The sequence below is a fragment of the Strix aluco genome, chromosome 3, assembly GCF_031877795.1.
Source record: "Strix aluco isolate bStrAlu1 chromosome 3, bStrAlu1.hap1, whole genome shotgun sequence".
NCBI classification, from domain to species: Eukaryota; Metazoa; Chordata; class Aves; order Strigiformes; family Strigidae; genus Strix; species Strix aluco.
Window position 1 is genome coordinate 93,581,103 of NC_133933.1, and position 18,479 is coordinate 93,599,581.

At 37.2% G+C, this 18,479-nt stretch overlaps 1 protein-coding gene across 6 annotated transcripts in view; it reads right to left on the bottom strand.

Moving 5' to 3' along the window:
• Positions 1–1,022: 1,022 nt before the first annotated feature.
• CYB5R4 (cytochrome b5 reductase 4) overlaps positions 1,023–18,479 on the bottom strand; it is a 39,325-nt gene continuing 21,868 nt past the window's right edge. For all 6 annotated transcript variants that reach the window (XM_074819656.1, XM_074819654.1, XM_074819657.1 and 3 more), the window contains 6 exons: positions 11,052–11,192; positions 9,724–9,876; positions 8,938–9,088; positions 4,053–4,139; positions 2,518–2,682; positions 1,023–1,649 (listed from right to left, as the gene is read on the bottom strand). In XM_074819656.1, coding sequence (XP_074675757.1) covers positions 1,595–1,649; positions 2,518–2,682; positions 4,053–4,139; positions 8,938–9,088; positions 9,724–9,876; positions 11,052–11,192 — 752 coding nt within the window. In that variant the 3' untranslated portion in view covers positions 1,023–1,594. The remainder of the gene's footprint in view (positions 1,650–2,517; positions 2,683–4,052; positions 4,140–8,937; positions 9,089–9,723; positions 9,877–11,051; positions 11,193–18,479) is intronic.

The following is an 18,479-nucleotide window of genomic DNA, read 5'->3' on the forward strand; positions in this document are numbered from 1 at the left end:
TCTTTATTGATGATCTAGACGAGGGGATCGAGTGCACCCTCAGTAAGTTTGCAGATGACACCAAGCTGGGTGGGAGTGTTGATCTGCTCGAGGGTAGGGAGGCTCTGCAGAGAGACCTGGACAGGCTGGAGCGATGGGCTAAGGCCAACTGTATCAGTTTCAATAAGGCCAAATGCCGGGTGCTGCACTTTGGCCACAACAACCCCCAGCAGCGCTACAGGCTTGGGGAGGAGTGGCTGGAGAGCTGCCAGTCAGAGAGGGACCTGGGGGTGTTGATTGACAGCCGGCTGAACATGAGCCAGCAGTGTGCCCAGGTGGCCAAGAAGGCCAATGGCATCCTGGCTTGTATCAGAAATAGCGTGGCCAGCAGGGACAGGGAAGTGATCTTACCCCTGTACTCGGCACTGGTGAGGCTGTACCTCGATTACTGTGTTCAGTTTTGGGCCCCTCACTACAAAAAGGACATTGAATTACTCGAGCGTGTCCAGAGAAGGGCAACGAAGCTGGTGAAGGGTCTGGAGCACATGTCGTACGAGGAGCGACTGAGGGAACTGGGGTTGTTTAGTCTGGAGAAGAGGAGGCTGAGGGGAGACCTCATCGCCCTCTACAGCTACCTGAAAGGAGGTTGCAGAGAGCTGGGGATGAGTCTCTTTAACCAAGTAACAAGTGATAGGACAAGAATGAATGGCCTCAAGTTGTGCCAGGGAAGGTTTAGACTGGATATTAGGAAGCATTTCTTTACAGAACAGGTTGTTAGGTGTTGGAATGGGCTGCCCAGGGAAGTGGTGGAGTCCCCATCCCTGGAGGTGTTTAAGAGTCGGGTTGACATAGCGCTGAGGGATATGGTGTAGTTGGGAACTGTCAGTGTTAGGTTAATCGTTGGACTGGATGATCTTCAAGGTCTTTTCCAACCTAGACGATTCTGTGATTCTGAGTTCTCAGCTTGTGTCCTAAGCTTGTGCAAACTTTTCTGTATGACATTATAAACTGAAAACACAAACGATTTACAAAAACACATAAAGTAATGTAAAATTATTATTTTTTTATTATTTGATGTAAATTTTATATTTTACCAAAGGTACTTCTATTCTCTGTTTACAAAGCCAAAAACATATCTGGATCACTTGCAAGTCAAATAAAGGTATCAGATGAAAAAGAGCATTTTAAAATGACCAGTTACCTGAGTTACAGTGCAATATTTAATTCCAGACAGTATTGCTCTTAAGACTTTTTACAGTAAGAAATAATAAGCTTTTTCAAGTCAAAACCTAAATCAGTGCTTGTCATAAATTTAAGAATTCTCATGAACCAACAACATGAAATATCTTATATAATGTATACTATACTTTTTTGCTTACCTCTACAATAAATTAATTATTATACCCTGGATGACTTCAGTATTAGCAAAAATATTTACAAAACCAAGATAAAACACAGTATAAAATTTTTTCAAAGATACATTTCTTCTGAGAAACAGTTTGGTACCAAGAGTGAAATTTCAAGTCTTACAAAATTGCTTCTCACTTATTTAAATTCATGAAGATAAATAAATAAGATTGAATATACAAACAAACATTGATATCCTTTTATGGGTTTATGCAGTAAAAGCATGTATCTCTTCTTGGGAGTATCCAAGATCCTTCAGATATCTGAAAGTCAGAAATCAAGTTGGTAATATTAATATTTGGAACCCAAAACCCACCACAGACACAGCTGAAGCATAACTTCAGCACCACTATCTTGTTTTTATTCAGACATGCACAATGATGTCTACCTTTGCAAATACATTTAGAAAACAATTCATGCCCAGGAGCCCATGATCTTTTAGGATACTAAAAAAATTTCTAAAAATAAATACAGCTATCATTTGAATTATCTCAGATTTCTCAAGAGGTAGCATAATTATTATCCAATTCCACTATCCATTAGATCTGGCTTCAGCAGGGCTGCAGAAATGCAAGTGATGTCCATATTGGTTCAATATTTTGAGGCTGACCAAGAGAAACTTATAGGACCTTTTCTCTTTAAATATATGGCATATAAAATAAGGAAAATATTAGGTACAGACATAAATAAATGTATTAAAAAATCCTGAGAAGTGCTTGTGATAGAACTGCTTTGAGTTTTACTTTTTATAACTTAATTTGTCAAGCTAACACCAACACAGAAAGCTTAATTCCTATATAGCAACTTTTCTATGAACATCAAATTAAAAGCAGCATTTAAAACCTTGGGGAAAAAAAGGTCATTGTTAAAGAGATGCTTTAGAAAGCTTTGGACAACTTACTAAAGCTCATGAAATTTACATAATTGCTGATATTTACTTCGCTACACACTAAATATACTCCTCAAGTATGATGCCAGGTGGTTTTTTAATATTTTTTTTACAGTTTTCTTGCAAAGCAGAAAATGTAAGGCTGTTTCTGAAAGACTACTGAGTCAGAAACACTCTAGGTGGTTAGGTGATCAAATTTTTACAAATTCATTGTTCTCCAGTTCATCATTTAAAATACTCACTGTACTCCTTGTTCTGTAAAAGGTGTTGGACCACAGATGCAGATAAGCACTTTGGAGTCTTTTTTGCTTCTTTTCACAAACTCAGAGAGAAGAGATAAAGAAATCTTCCCTTGTTTACCCACCCAGTCCTTTGTTGGTTGTGAAAGAATGAATTGAACCTCAAACCTGGTAAGCAGAAGAATATTTCACGAACATTGCCTCTGATTAGAAATGCACTACACAAAATGCTAGTGATGTTTCCTATGATTCCTTTCCTGTTCTGCTCAGCTCCCACTACACAGTATCAGATCTCACAGACACTTAGTTGGTCCTACCAATCAAATCAAATCACCTCAGCATTGCGTATTTAATTGTTTAACCCAATCTTTCAATCTTAAAAAAAAATTATCTCTATATTTCACCTTACAAAGAAAAACAGCTGGTATGAATTAAGATACTAAAGCAGAGATTCTGCTGTTCTGTTATTCACTTATATATTATTATTCAGCTCAGTACATAAGTAGTGAAATAAGAATGCTTAGCCAAATTTGTGAAAATGTCAGTAGAATTTCATTAACAAGAAAATACTATAAATGGTTTAAAAAACTCACTAACAGTAGTTACTGAGTAAAACCCAAGTATTCATGTATCTGAGGCTTCTACTGAAAGGAAAAAAAAAGGGTTTTCACTGTAAATTTGCACAATGTCTAGACTATGAAGCTTTGAATGTATCAGATGTCACCAGGTTATGAAATAACATTGATTCTTCACTTCAGTGTTGGGAAGGAACAAGTAAAATTAATTTGTTCATACAATTTCAAAGAAGAATTATGTGAGCATAAACAAAAGGTATTTCTATCATGTAAAATCTACGCAGTGACAATTTATCTAGTGATAATAAGCAAGGCTACTGAAATTAAAAGCCAACCTGATATTCCTATGCCTCCTGACAGAACTATGGCTAAACCAAGTTGATGTTACATGTGCACTAGTGCATTTTAATCCGCAATTACATTGTAACTGAGGAAAAAAATGCAACAATAAGTAAAAATTAAAGTAGTGGGCCTAATTTAAACTTTGAATTTCTAGATAAACATTACCTCAACTAAGTGACACCAAAGAGACTTTTCAAGACTTCTCCAAATTCAAAATGTTGCTCTCAGGGTATGCTACCCTTCTCTATCATTTCTGTGCTTCTCTTTGCATATCTGTATTTTCTATTGCTAAGGCTAATTTTCTTCACCTTCAAAAAGCTTCTCGGACAGTCTTAACAATCATCTCATCTAATATATTGTCTCCAATAAATATCTATTAAACACTATCAAATCAAATCCCTGGCTTCCTATGGGACCTACAGAACATACTGACATAGCATGCTGCTATGCATCTGTGATCAGTGTAAGCACATCTCCTTCCACTCCCTAGGTCCTATTAAATTCTTAGCTATGAGTTTCCAGAATCAACAGCTGTCTTCGTGCCAAAGCTGTGCAGTTAGTCTAAGCCCCAAGATTTGTTCTCCTATACGCTGGGATGGTACAAGTTGGTCTCCACAATACCTTTCATCTTTAAGAGCTAACTGTTCTAGCTGGTTTCTCCAAAGTATGTCATCTTCTGTTTTGTTGAAGAAGATCAGCTTCACTGTCCTTAAAAAAAAAAAAAATTAACTGCAGATTGTTTCTGTATTTGAAACACGTTAAAAAAAATCAGAACACACTGCATTATTCAGCAGCCTTTTACTTACATTTTTTGGGGTTTTTTGTGCAACTCTGCAATCCTCAAATCTTTTTGCCACTAACCAAATATAGTTTCTTTCTTGCTGTACCTGAAAGTCTGTTGGACTTGTGACCTCTTCTAAATGTCATAACCCTGCCTGTGGTTGCAACCACTAGTTCAGGAACTGCTGTCCTAAGAAAAATAAAGTCTCTTGAAGTTACTAAAACCTGACTGAAATTACAATATAGCTTGTCAAGTTTTATCTAGTGGTTTTTCAATATTGTTTGAGCACTACTACTTCAATTAATAGCTGGTATATGAACTCTGTACACCTTTTTAATATTACATACATCAGCTTGTACAGGTGAAACTGGAATTTCAAGGTTACGTCAACATTAATTTCATAATGATGGAATCTAACACAAATGAAATCTTACACACAGAAGTAAGAGAAAATTAACTCATAACTTGAAGAGCAAACTACAGCTCTGTACCAGGTTATCTATTCCTACTTTATTTGTTGATTTATAAAATCTATTTATCTGGGAAGCTACTGTTTAACAAGTGTTATATTTGCCAGATAGAGCATTTATTTTTTTATGTCAACTGTCATTAAGGTCAGTGCTATTATCTCTTCATATTTTTATGCTACAGTGGAGGTAAAACACAAAGAGACTGACTTTACAAAACAGAATTTACCATTTGATGAAGCCACATAAACCTAACTTCTCCTTTATTGCTAATGACAGACTAATACCCTGGGGACAACCGATATAAGACAGATGATGTGCTCTTAAATGCAGGCAGTTCCTACATTGCACCCCACAAGGCTTTAAGTGACTGTTGTTTTTTTCTACTCAGGAACAGCTCTGAGCAGAGAGACCATGTTGCTGTGGTGCCAGAAGTGGTAAGTTCAGTGCCCTACTTTCAGGAAGCCGGAGCACTGGGACACCTGGTGAAGAAACAATCACATGCAGAACCACACGGGTACCTGTCAGCCTAGCCTGCTGGTCCTGCACACCACACAGCCCTGCAATTCCTGTTCCATAACATGGCATTCCACTACCCAGTGTCCCTTTTACATGCAGCCAACCTTGCTTCTAAGAGACTAGCGCTAGACACAGTATGTTTATATGATGCTGTGCTGAACTATTAATTCCCATCACCTCCTCCTCTGTACCTTGCAGAGAGACATCTTTCACACATGCACATCACATATGCTAGGGCTTCTGGGGAGAATTTATAATCTCCAGCTGTTCTTCAACTGCAATTTAAAAGCCTGCATTCTCCCAGTCTGAATATATGACATTTTTCTGACTTCTAACTTTTTCCTCTTCTGCAGTTTGGTAGCAGGAAATCTCTTAAAAGCTACATCAGATGCCACAGGTAAGAGATCACTTTCTACTTATGAGAAGCATGTCCATTTTCTGCTGCCAAAATATAAAACTGAGGTATGACCGTCGTATGTAATACACATCATCAGTAGTGTTACTGAAAGAAAGAAGTTCCAGATGCATTACAACTCAAAGTAAGTTACAATTTGGAGTTGTAACTTATTTGGAAAACTTGCCTGGTATAGAACAAAACAGCCCCAAATCAGCTATGTTGCATCTTTAAATGCTAAAATCATCTTATTCAGAAGCTAGCATGTGCGAAAAATCTAGGTTCCTTACATGCTTCTCAGGGCCCACTTCCCTGAAAACATGGAAAATAAAGCTCACTTCAAGAATGTAGTGCGGTCAAAGCTGGCATGGTGCACCACAGCATCAGGTGTTACTCAGGTGGGGAAAAAAGTCAATTAAAAGTGCATAGGAAAGCCATGCATTTTGTCCATTGGGCACAAAGGCAGAAATTGGTTATTTGGAGAAAAATGCTGAGACACCCTTACTGATACTCTACAGTGTAGATAAACATATCTGCTGCAGCACTGCTCAGTACTCAGCACTATAAAGAGAACAGAAAACCCCAAAACATGGAATGAACTGGTAACAGTTTTTCTAGAAATGAAGGAGAAAACAGCTCAAAGGAAGAGATGAAGATTTATATATGATCCTTACCAGTACAGAAGAGCTGGTTGAGAAAATGATGACATTAGTTAATGATGACAAGTTTAGATAACAAATGAGAAACTTCATCCACCCTTTGGAAAGAAATAGGGAGAACCTAACATACAGGAAACTACTTCAAGGGATGTAGATTTTAATAAACTCAAACTGGTACACAAGGTCTTATGGAAAGCTGTACAGAGAGAGGAGTTAGAGACCCATAGAGGATTTTAACACAGAGGAAGAAGAGGCAAAAAAAGTTACAAAATCACCTACAAAACAAGAATTATGATGAAAGTGGGACACTACATTAAAAGTGAGACACTATATTAAAAGTGAATATGAGAACAGAGTGGTAATTTAGGAATGAAAAGCTGGAGACAAACCAAGATACATCTACCAAGGAGAATCAGGAACAGACTACAAGCATTCTATACTTACTAAGAGTGTTAGCCCTCTACCTAGCATTTAGTGACTTTGTGCCTCAGTCTTCTTTAAGAAATGTATCCATGTGATTGCAGTTATACACCCCCAGTAAAAACAAGCAAAAACTTCATCTTAAAAAGGAAAAAACCAGCACAGCGAACGATACTCTTTGTAAATCAATACTTTGGCCAAATACAATTTGGCCTGTAAGAGAAGAAACAAGTTTGAAGTAAGAGCATTATGACTCCATGCACAAAAGGATACTGCAGACAGGAAGAGAACAAATTGTTTTCCACATTTACTGTAGGCAATAACAGACTTAAAAGATAACAGGGAGAATGTGGCTAGACAGAATGGAAATCCAGTGATCCAAGCCCATTACATCACAGCAAATGCTGCCTGGGGAAGCTGTGGATTCTCCAGCATTTGCAGTGCAGCCCCAGAGGTTCAGCAGCACTCCCCCAGCGCTACAGACAGAGGCTGCTTCTGCACCCTCAGGTGACAAGCTGGTCATTATTCAGCTCCTTAACTTTCTGCAATTCACATTCTAGCATGTGCAATCCAAGTTTCCAGCAACTGTTACTTTTCACAGTAAACACTGAGTTCCCATAAGAAATTGTGCTGAAGAGAGTTAAAATAAGCCACTCCGGTCATCTTTCAAGGACAGAGTAGATACAAACACTAACTGTGCAGTAGTAGTCTTTCATACATGTTATCTACCCCGTTTATTCTGGTTAAGGACGAAATGTCAAGATTTGCATCTGATGCTACGCCCTCCTTAGTTTTGCTTTCATATTATCACAACTACCTTTACCTGATACACTAGTTTTCCCCTCAAGAAGCAAAAAAAAATTATTCCAAATTCACTCTTCCCAAGCATTTTGTTAGATGATAAATTTATCTTTTGGATTCACAAAGCCAGCCAGCCACTTGTTATTCGTTACTAACAATACAGGATGCTTTGTAAGAGCCTAAGAGCACACAGTCTCTCTGCTCACAAAATGGGATTATATGTGAACAATAACAGTACAAGAATAATGTCTGGGTTTAGATTTTTTTTTCTAGAAACGGACTTCTGCAGTACATGTCATCCTTTTTAGGTTTACTATGAAGACTAGTGTTCAATTAATCTCTCTATGTCATCTCAAAATTTGCTTCATAAAGGCATAATGAACCAAAACATCCTGTGCTTATATTGAATAAAACTCAGTATCAGAAATTAATTTCCATAACAAGAGTCCAAATTCAAAGGTACAGGAAAACAGTAGCAAGTCTGTTGAACTATCCTCTGGAACAGCTTTAAAGAAAATACAGTTCAGGTATATTTTTCACTTTCACACTCTCCCAAATTACAATAGTTCACATTGACAAAAATGTAATCTACTAAGAAATTCTGCAGGATGTGATTCTAGAGGAATCTTTTTGCTAAAAGCAGTGCAAGCACACATCACCTCTATCAAAGTATGCCCTTACAGTAACTCTGCATTTCCTTTTAAAGTTGAGCTATTGTATACTCTTACAGTTCTAAATGGACAATCACATCAAGCAGGAGTACTAGTTCTGGGGTTCTGAAGACATAACGGACCAAAACAACCTGTTCACTTGACCAAGGACAAGTAATGCTTCCTTCTGTAGATTCTACAAGTGGAGTACAGAATACATATGCAATACACACCTTTTTATACATTTGAATATACTTAACACTATGCTTACGTAAGTCGCACTTTTGTGAAAACTGAAATTCGTCTGGTAAAAAGGTGGTTTTGTTGCTGAGCAAGTGAAAACAATACAAAAAGGATGCTAGGTATTCTAATAGATTGAAGAGAAGCCATAACTAAACAGTTGTAAGCCTCCTCAGCCCAAAAAACAGTATCTAAATGGAAATATTTCAATACTAAAAAAAGGCACTCAATTGCAAAGCTAGTTTAAACAAAGGAAAACCCCAAACAAAAAACCCCCAAACAAACAAAAAAACCCCACACCCCCCAGACTTTCTACTTGGTGAGCTCATTTGTACAACTAAAATCCAAAATGCAAATCAGTCCATTCTGTTGATGGTAGCCAATAACCAAGTATGTGCAGGTTCCCTAAGACTCTGACAAGACTCTTCCCTAAAGTGTGACAGCTTTTGGCATAAGTGAAGAAAAATGCTTTCATACCATTTTATTTTGTTAATTGTTTTATTAAAACTGAGGCTTGCCTACTACATTTCATCCTTCTTATGGATTGCTCTAGCTTGGGGTTAAACCATACATACCGGAGGCAACTGACTTCAGTCAGAGCGCAACTGAGCAGCTTAACCATTGGTGTGAAGCCTGTGCCTGCTGCCAATAAAAAGAGATCTTCTGAAGTTTGAACCTGTGACTTCTTGAAGTTACCTTCAGGATTGCTAACAGAAATATAGTCTCCTTTATTAAAAAAAAAAAAAGTAGAATGGTAAATGTTAATGAGATGAAAACAAGCTAATTAGCATTCTGATTTTTTAAAAGGCCCATTCATATTGTCTTCATCTTTGTAGTATTAGAGTTCCTTTCAGAAAGGTACTCTACATTTCACACAAGGATCATTCTTGTTAAAAGAACAGATGTCTTGATGGATTTTACACTGTATGTGTACACAAATATTTGTGAAGTCAGTGTTAAAAAACTACCTCCATATCTGAAACAGAAAAGTGCATCTTAAGTCTAATAAAACAGACCTAGCTTTCTTTATTTGAAAGTACAAAAAGTTGTTCTAAGAGTATATACTATCGAAGTGATCAACTATAACATGTGTTACAGTTGGCATATCTGAACAGTGAAACAGGAACACATTTGAAGATCAGTCAGGAGAGCTTTATGTAATGGACAACTAGTTACAGTGAGAATAAACATGCAGGTTTAAAAAAAAAGTTTAAAAAAAATAAGGTTAAAAAAAAAAGTTAAGTATGTCCCAATGTATAAGTAGGTAAACAATAAGAACATCACAATATCCGGACAATGAATCTGAAAAGCTAAAGCAATTGCTGCAAAACCAAGCACAAAAACCCCCAACATATACTTACCAATTTGTAGGTGGTCAAGTGCCTGTGTGAACAGTCCACAGGAATAAATTTTAATCATTAAATATATATATGCACCATCATGGCGAGATGGTTCTTTCAAATCCAGTGGCAAAAAAGGCAATACAGGTGTGTATGGTTTTACTACCTCTGTCCCTATACAGAAGACAAAAAGGTAGCTGAAATAATATGAAAAGTACTCTACATCCAGCAAATTTACTGCAAACAAACACCAAAATAAACAAACACTAAACAGATAATCTGCATATCCCATAAAAAAATAACACCATCGCACACTTTTTACACAAGTATGTTACTTTCCACTGCACCAGTTCTTTTTACAGTAGCCTTCCACTTTCAATTAAAATCTTCAAGCCACTGTACAGTATGTTATTTCTACAGTACTTAGCAATGCAAAACACTGGAAGATCTAGAGTCATCCCCAAAGAACATGAAAATCTAAACATTTGCATTTAAGTACCACAGCTTGATTTTTTTCTAAACTGAAATAGCAGATTTTTAGTACAGCATGACTGTATTTTCTTCCAGTTCATTTCAAAAAGCTCTTGTATAATGATAGAAAGATAGATTGCAACAGTTGGGACACCAGCAAAGAATTAGGTAGGACGGAGGAGGAGGACAAAACAGTTCGCAATTAAAGGGTATTTAAAAATTCTGAGAAATCTCTCTACCATGCATACTGAAATGCAAGTACAGTGACCAGTACAACCATTAATATGCAAATTTTAAAAAGTACCCTTAAAAAAATAAAACGGGTATTTCTTTGACCTCTCATTTTAAGTTTGCCTTTTACAAAATTTTGAATAGCGCTTAAACAATGTTTTTCAAGATGCCTTCCTTTCGCAACCTCATGTTATCATTAATAGTGTGCAACTGTGTGTAAAGTAGCATTACACTGACTGTTGTAAATCCCTCAGAAGCAAAAAGACGAAAAAAAGAGGCACAATTGCAACATTACCATGCCAAAAAAGCTGCAAACTAAAAAGAACTGAGTAATCATACATAACACATATACAATGAACTTCCCCCCTTCAAAGATGAACAGCACTATTTCAGCATAGAGCATGTTTTAAACAGAGAGTTGAAAGAAGAGCCAAAGAAGGTCAACAGCAAATGCCAGCCACCTCAACAGTTAGCTTTCCAGCAGTATTAATCCAGTCAGTTCATTATTAAGCACTGACTGTGATCCTGGAAGCAGAGACTTTCTAACTGCACCTAGGGAATTAGTGGCCATGTCTTGGCATTCTCCCAAGACTATGAAAAGGGATTTATGTTAATATATCCATGGCTACATTCTCAATTTTTCTTACCTGCAATGATTTGTTTGAGGTAAACATGTTGTCCAGTGGGAACATGGAGATGTGTGCTCTCAGGCAACATTAAGCACAAGAGCTTGGTGTCATGGGTAACTTCTGTCTTAGAAATCAACTTGCATTTTCTGTAGAACAGTCCTAAAAACATGGTTTTATAGTTACTTAAGTCTCAACCTTTGTATTCTTACACATCTTTTAATAAGAGATAAAGGTATGCATTTCACTATATACATTTATAAAAAGACTATAAACATATGCTTCTTATATAATTACTTACAACTATTTTTCTAATTTTGGGCTAGGACCCATTTATAGCCTTATATTAGACTCATAACAGACTGAAACTGAGACCTATCAGCATTGACTAGGAAGTAGAAGATAAACACCAAATACTAGCAGAAAGCAGAACCTCCTGTACTACATTGCACCTGCACTAAATTCACCTTACAAGTACAGCATGAATATGTATATGCAGACTAAATACATTTCATTTGCTTTACCCAGACTGTAAGCAAGGCACAACACCACTGTCCTCAGTAATAAGACTATCTAAACCCAGCCACCATCTCACATATTTATTGGGCTGACCATGCCACGCTGTTGCAGTTTTCACTGCTATTAGCACTAGTATTTCTGATACAGCTTTGCACAATTTTTCAGGTACACAATAGCAATACTTAAATGCTTATACACAACATAAAATGAAATCATCATCTGTGCCTACATAGGCAACACACACTTCAGCATTATCAATAAGTATTTTAGACATGAATTGGTGCCTTTTGGCTAGCTAGAAATGATGAACTCCAGTTATATGTTCACATGCTTACTTAAATCAACTACAAGGTTATATGCATGGCACAAATTTTTGTTGATACAGCTGTTTTGGATGCGAGCACATGGGTTTCAAATACAGTGCTTTTCAACCTGTGCATCAACTAAATGCTGGGTAAAAGGTAACTGAAAAAAATAAAGCATTAAAAAAAAAAAACCAAACTATCACTATGCAAGGTCTGCATCTCCGCCAAAAATCTTCAAGAAACTGAGAAAGAAATCAGGGAAAGAACACTGCTAATCAGAATAACTATTTAAAAACCCCAACCTTATACATTCCTATTAGCCAGGGGGATTTAAAAAGGGGAAAAAAAAAAAAGCAGTGAGGAAAAGGAAAGGAATACCCTGGAATATGTAGCTTTTTTCAGGGACAAAGGGGAAATAAACTATAACAGTTTCACCAGTATCTTACCCGAGCTTAAAGTAATGTTTTCCCTATACCTGCAATAGGCTCACAGCTAGATAAGCCATTTACTCTGCCTCTGCTACAGCAGGGGCAATAACTGATCACTTACACTGGAAATGATCTCTGTGGCAAAGCACTCAACATAAGGCTGGCCAGACCTGCACCCCTTTTAACTAAGCAGCCATCCTCATCTATGTAATCTGTATCATTACATCACTTGACAGCCTAAGAGAGGATTTGAAAACACAACAGAATAGAGGGCTATGCCCTGCTCATTACAGCCAGAGACTGCAGAACCTAAGTAGGAGTAAAGCAGCAAAGAAGTACTTCAAAGAACAAAGGGCAAGGATGCAAAAACAACCACTTAGTAGCTTTCATTCTGGCAAGAAAAATGCTTACAAAGATTAATTCAGCAACAAATGCCAGTATTCTTCAACTCTCAACTACAAAAAAAAAAAACCAAAACAATAAACAAACAAACAAAAAAAAACCCCCAGGCTTTAGAGGGTCTCAGTAAGCTAGCTTGGCCATTGTTCAACAGCGCTCCCTAAAAGCCATTTAAAGAACGCTTTGAGTATTTCAGTAGTTTCATCTAATGAATTTTCCAAGTAACTTATCTGCACTGCAGTTTCCTTATTGCAGCATTATTACCCCAAACATTCTGCTGTTCCCAAATATTCTGGATTAAAAACCCAGCCAAAGAGTTCAAGACAGCTGGAGACTTGTTTCAGAGTGCTCTGCAACAGTGCTGTTCTACAATTGCTGCCTGAAGGAACAGCCACTACCATTAACACTCCCCTCTTCAATAAGCACAGGATCACAGCCTGTCAATTCAACCACAACAGAAAGAAAATAATTTTAAACAGAGAAAAGCTTTCAAACAAACAATATTTATCCACAAAATGCTTAAAAGTTAAGGGTTTAAACAAGATGTTTCAGCTCAGCCATTCTTTTTGAATTGGCTTTTTTTCCAAAGGTATACATAAACTCTGCTAGAACAGTCAAGCATCTAAATACATGTAGGTATGCCTGGAAATAAACATTCAGGTTACTAAGTCTCAGCTGCACATGCAGTTTGTGCATGCGCTAAATGAGCATCAAATTCATTACATACCACCATTGCCACAACAGGTGGCCATGGCCTTTTTCTCCATACACTTGTTTTCTTAAATTATTCAAATATCTCCTAGTGAATTATCCACTATAGATGTAAGGCCTCTGACATGGAATAAATCTTCCTTAGTATTTTCTCATGTCTTTCATCTAACATCCTACGAACTGCTTATTTTGAATGAGCAAACATTTCAGATATACCAAAAGAATACCTACAGCACTGAAAAATGAAAGGCAATAATTCCATTTCATGTCAATCTTGAAGTAAAACAGCAGCAGCTCTCCAGCTATATGAAAGAAATTTTAGAAAAGTTTGTTGAAATCTGGTTTTCTACCATTCTTTTGAAAAACAATACATACTAAGATTGCAAATACTCCTCCAGATATCTGGGAGTGAAGAGAGAAGATAAAAAAATGATTCAACACCTGATTCATTGTTTCCTGACAATTTCTGACCTTTCAACCTGACAAAGTCCAAACTTTTCCACATGTAACAAACTAAGCTTTACCTCCTCCTTTTTCTTTTTAATTTGCTATACAGAACTTTTGTCCTAATTCACTTAATCCAATTTTAGAAAACAGAGACCTAAGTCTAAACAAACTCACAGTTTAGATTGTCCTCTTTGCTATATTAACTAAAATGAGTTCATTTTCAGTGATTCCAATAACATCTGGAGCCACAAACAAAAATAACTGGCAACGCAGAAAAGCCTTTCAACAAGAGAACACCAGCCTCTAGTAGCAAGCTAAAGGAGAATAGTTGCTTTCAGCAACCCATGAAGCCAAGCTAACTGTCAGATCCCAAAGACATACAATTTGCTACTATACATAAGCAAAAGCCACTGCTCTCTCAATTTTGGAGCATGATGCAAACGCCCAGCAGCAAGTCCTAATTTTCAAAGTAGAGAAAGTAATTAGTGACGAGGTCAGGTTTGATCAAACTTTCTGCAGACATCAAGTGTCAGCATCACAGCTCCTGACCTCTTCTCCGAGAAGCTACCTCTGCAGCCTCCCCACTACCAAAACCTTGTCACGTAAACTCAATACAATCACAGGCTAGAGATGCCACTCTCTAAACTGAACTTCCTCCTCTGCTGGAATCAAGAACTACAGCACCTTGATTCCTATGCATACAAAATGAGTTTTACTAACAAAACTGCTGCACAGATAATGATACCTATTGGAGAGTATCATCCTTTTGCCTACTGTGTTCTTCCTTGTTATGAAAGGGATTTTAATTTAATATTTTTTCCTTGATTGATGTTTCTTGCTTTTCTTCAATGACAGGATTTCAGTGACAATTCTTATTTCTTCTTACTTGTTAGCCATAAGTTAGTCTGTCTGTTTGGGATACAGAGTTTCAAAGTATAAATGCTGCATCCCTTCGCTGCCCCTCCATCTCTCCTAAAGGAGTTCTACCCCACTCCCAGCGTGCATATACCACCCAACAGTGTCCATCAGATGAAGTAGATGGAAGTTAATCCCTATTTTGTTCAGGTTGCTTGATTATGGAGCCTCAAGTACTGTTAGTGTCAACATGATGGAGACCAGACCACACAGACGAAGGCAGGTGGCTGCCTATCACTCCTGGCAGTAGCCCAGTCTTGGAGTTAAGACAACCACAAACTCTTAATGCTGACTGTCAATTTATCAGTACCCTCCAATGCTTCAATTACTGGATTTCACAAGCTAGCTCCTATTATCCAAAGAAGTCAGCCATGCTCTTCCCAGATGGTCTCCCTTCCTTTCCAAAATAAAGTTTCCACTGAATCTGCACCTCCTAAACTTTCCCTGGTTCTGCATAGCACACTGGCACAGCATTAAGTCTGGCTTACATACCTTAGAGTGCTGCATCAGCATTCTGCCCCCTTCTGTTACTTCCAACAAAAAAGTCTGTGATCTTCCACTTAACATGGACTAAAACCACTGCACCAAACTACAACATTATATCCCATTTCAGTCCTCAGAGGCAACATCACCTTGATTCTTTACTGAACCCTCTAAGCATCTGCCAATAGTTGCACACTCTTTAGGAGAGCAGAAGTTTTTCCAAAACAGGGATCTGAGTGGAAGTTCAGAATCACTTTCAGAAGGAAGAAGTAGAATTTATTCTCCATGGGAAAAAACACACACCCACCCCCCCCTAAATCATCCCTACTAACATGTCATTTTTTACTTGCATATGGCTACTGCTTTTATATACACAGTGATTCTAAAACATTTTCTGAACTGGCATGCTAAGTACTTAGTCTTTCCCTAGAATTTCATTCTTACTGTGTAGAAACAAATTTCAGGATAAAGATATTTGGTATTATCACATACAGCCCAAACATCAGTTGCTTACTCTATTGGCTAAGGCTGCTAAGAAACCAGAAAATATGCAAAAAAATGTGGTTAACTCAAATAACTCAAAGTTTCATTTTCTGTTGACCACAACTACAGTTGTACAGCTATCCACAAGTCAAAACTAAATGCCTTAGATACACAGAAATACTATGTACATGCAACGTGTTCTTATCTCATCCAGAGCAAGAAGTCTTTTGAAGAGACATCATGAGCAGTTTTATACTCAACAATGGAATTTTAAGTGGTCAATGGTGAAGGTCTTGATTTTTTTAAATTTGGCAGAATTCAGTTTTTCCACAGGAACAACTAGCACACTTGTCCTGGTTTAACCAGGATAGGGTTAAGTTTCCCCAGCAGTGGGGGGGGAGCTCTAGCCGGGTTATTCAGATACCATGCGGACGTCACATCCTGGCGTGTCACATCCTGGCGCGGGAGCGCGGTGCGCGTGGTTTTATACATCTGCTCCTCTCACTCCTGTATTGGTAGATATACTTTGCTCTGTTCATTGTTATCACTGTTATTGTTATTGTTGTTGTTTGTTGTGTTGCTGTTGCTCTGTTGTATTAAACCTTTCCTTATCTCAGTCTCAGGGCTTTGTATTTCACTCCCTTTGTGGGGGAGGGGCAGTGGCCGCATGGTCTCAGACCCCGGCACTAAACCATTACAACACTAATAAAGAAAATCAAAGTCAAAAGATTTCCTTTTACGAACTAAGATGAACAAAGACAGCCAAAATTTAAGTTCAATTTTATATTAAATAATTCCACAGCAAAAGCTAATTTTAAAATATTTTTCCAGTTGGTGTCTTTTTAAACAATCTTTGATAAACTGGAGGTCTAGGTAACAGTATTAAGAGTGCTTGCCTGTCACCTCCAAGACTTGGCAGCAATTCCACTTTCACACAGAAGCATGATATGCAGTGGTGATTACAACCTATACCCTCATGAATGGGCATCCATATCTTATTTCCCAGAAAAGCCACCTACAAGAAAATCATATCTTAATGCCCAAGAGAAAAACTGCACTCTATCACTATACTGTGTGGGTTTTTTAAATGGGAAAGTTCTGCCTTACTTTTTTAACACTGCACTTCAATTTAACAGGATTCAGGCATTATGACCATTAGATTTTCTTTATACTTCCTAATGACCAGTTTCATAACAGCTAGATAAGAGTAATGTCACCAACTTCCCTACACTGACAATCTAATTATATTGAATTGTGCTTTCTATGCATTACTGTCAGAAATAAGCAATTATTCCTCTGGAAAACTAAGCACATAATCCTTCTTAAGGAGCAGAAGTAGTATTGAATATTCTTCTGAATCTACTGATACATCCTAAGATACAGAGTAGTTCACTGCAATTACATTAAAATTTTTAAAAAATCCCCCTCAACTTCAAAGAAATTCCATGAATCTGTTTTTTCCACCTAGTTAAGTAAGAAATACACTAACCAAAATGTTAGCCTAAACTCAGGAGGAATTTGAGTCCATTGACAATGTAGTATGAAATGAAAGTATGATTTTCTCAGCTTAAGGGGAAAAAAGTAGGGGTTTATGCTTATTGTCTCTTCATAGCATAAAGTAACCATAGGTTTTCCAGTATCGTCTCTGTGTTATGTCTGAAGAGCTTCATCACTTTTTTTGTAGAATCTAGAATTGATTGCTGTAAAAAATAAAGGTTAAATAACTTAAAAGCATAGAGGCTTGGGGGGTGGTGTAGTGGCCACCACTGCCCCTTTACAAACTTACATTCATAAATGCTGTCATATCAACAAGTAATAACAACAACATAAAATCAAGCGAAGTTTTCAAGTGTCAATCTTTCCTTAGTTTTCTGTCTCTTCTTCCTGTGCTTTGAAATACTATGGAAATGTTTGAAATGACTGGTAACACATGAAAATACTACAGAAAAACACAAAGAGAAGAAAAACCCGAAGAATTAAACATCAGTGCTCCCATAAGCATTTACTGTTCACAGCTTCAGAATAACCTTGCCACTAAACTGGAAGTATGGAAACATTCCGAGTAAAATGATTACTTTTATTAGAAAGTGTCAGTGATTTATTCAAAGAATTAGGTATACACACAAACTGAATGAAATAAATAAACAAACAGGTATAACAAGGTAACATAACTTCTTTCCAATCTGTTCCCAGATTTTCAGTCACTTTCAAGAAGTGGAAGAATTCATACAAATTATCAGTTACACTGTCTTCAAACAAGACTCACATACTCATGGGAAATAAAAGGTAATGCTGAGAGTAAGCAGTGGAAGATACATAAATCGAAGTGAAAAAAAAATCAGAATATTTAAGGCAATGCATCTGTGCTACCCTATATATAGTGCAGCACTGAAATACCAGATATAAAGCTATAAAATAACTTTAGCCAGTTCAGGTCTTGGAAGCAAAGCAGCTCTCACAAGGAACTACTTCAACACTGGTACTGCTTCTGCTATTCACATTCAAATCCCAATAGGTGGGCACAGGTAAGTAGGCAAACTGCATGCATACAACATTGACAGTGCTATTATCCCAGCATGGAAAATAAACTAAAGTGTAAGCAGCATTAAGAGAACCCCTCTATCTGCAACACACTTCATACTAAGTGTTTCTGCAGTTCATCAAAGAACAATCTAATCTCCTCTTCAAAGATGTATTTATTTAACTTCATTTATAAAATGCATCAATTCATTTATGAGGTCAGAATTACTTACTAGGCT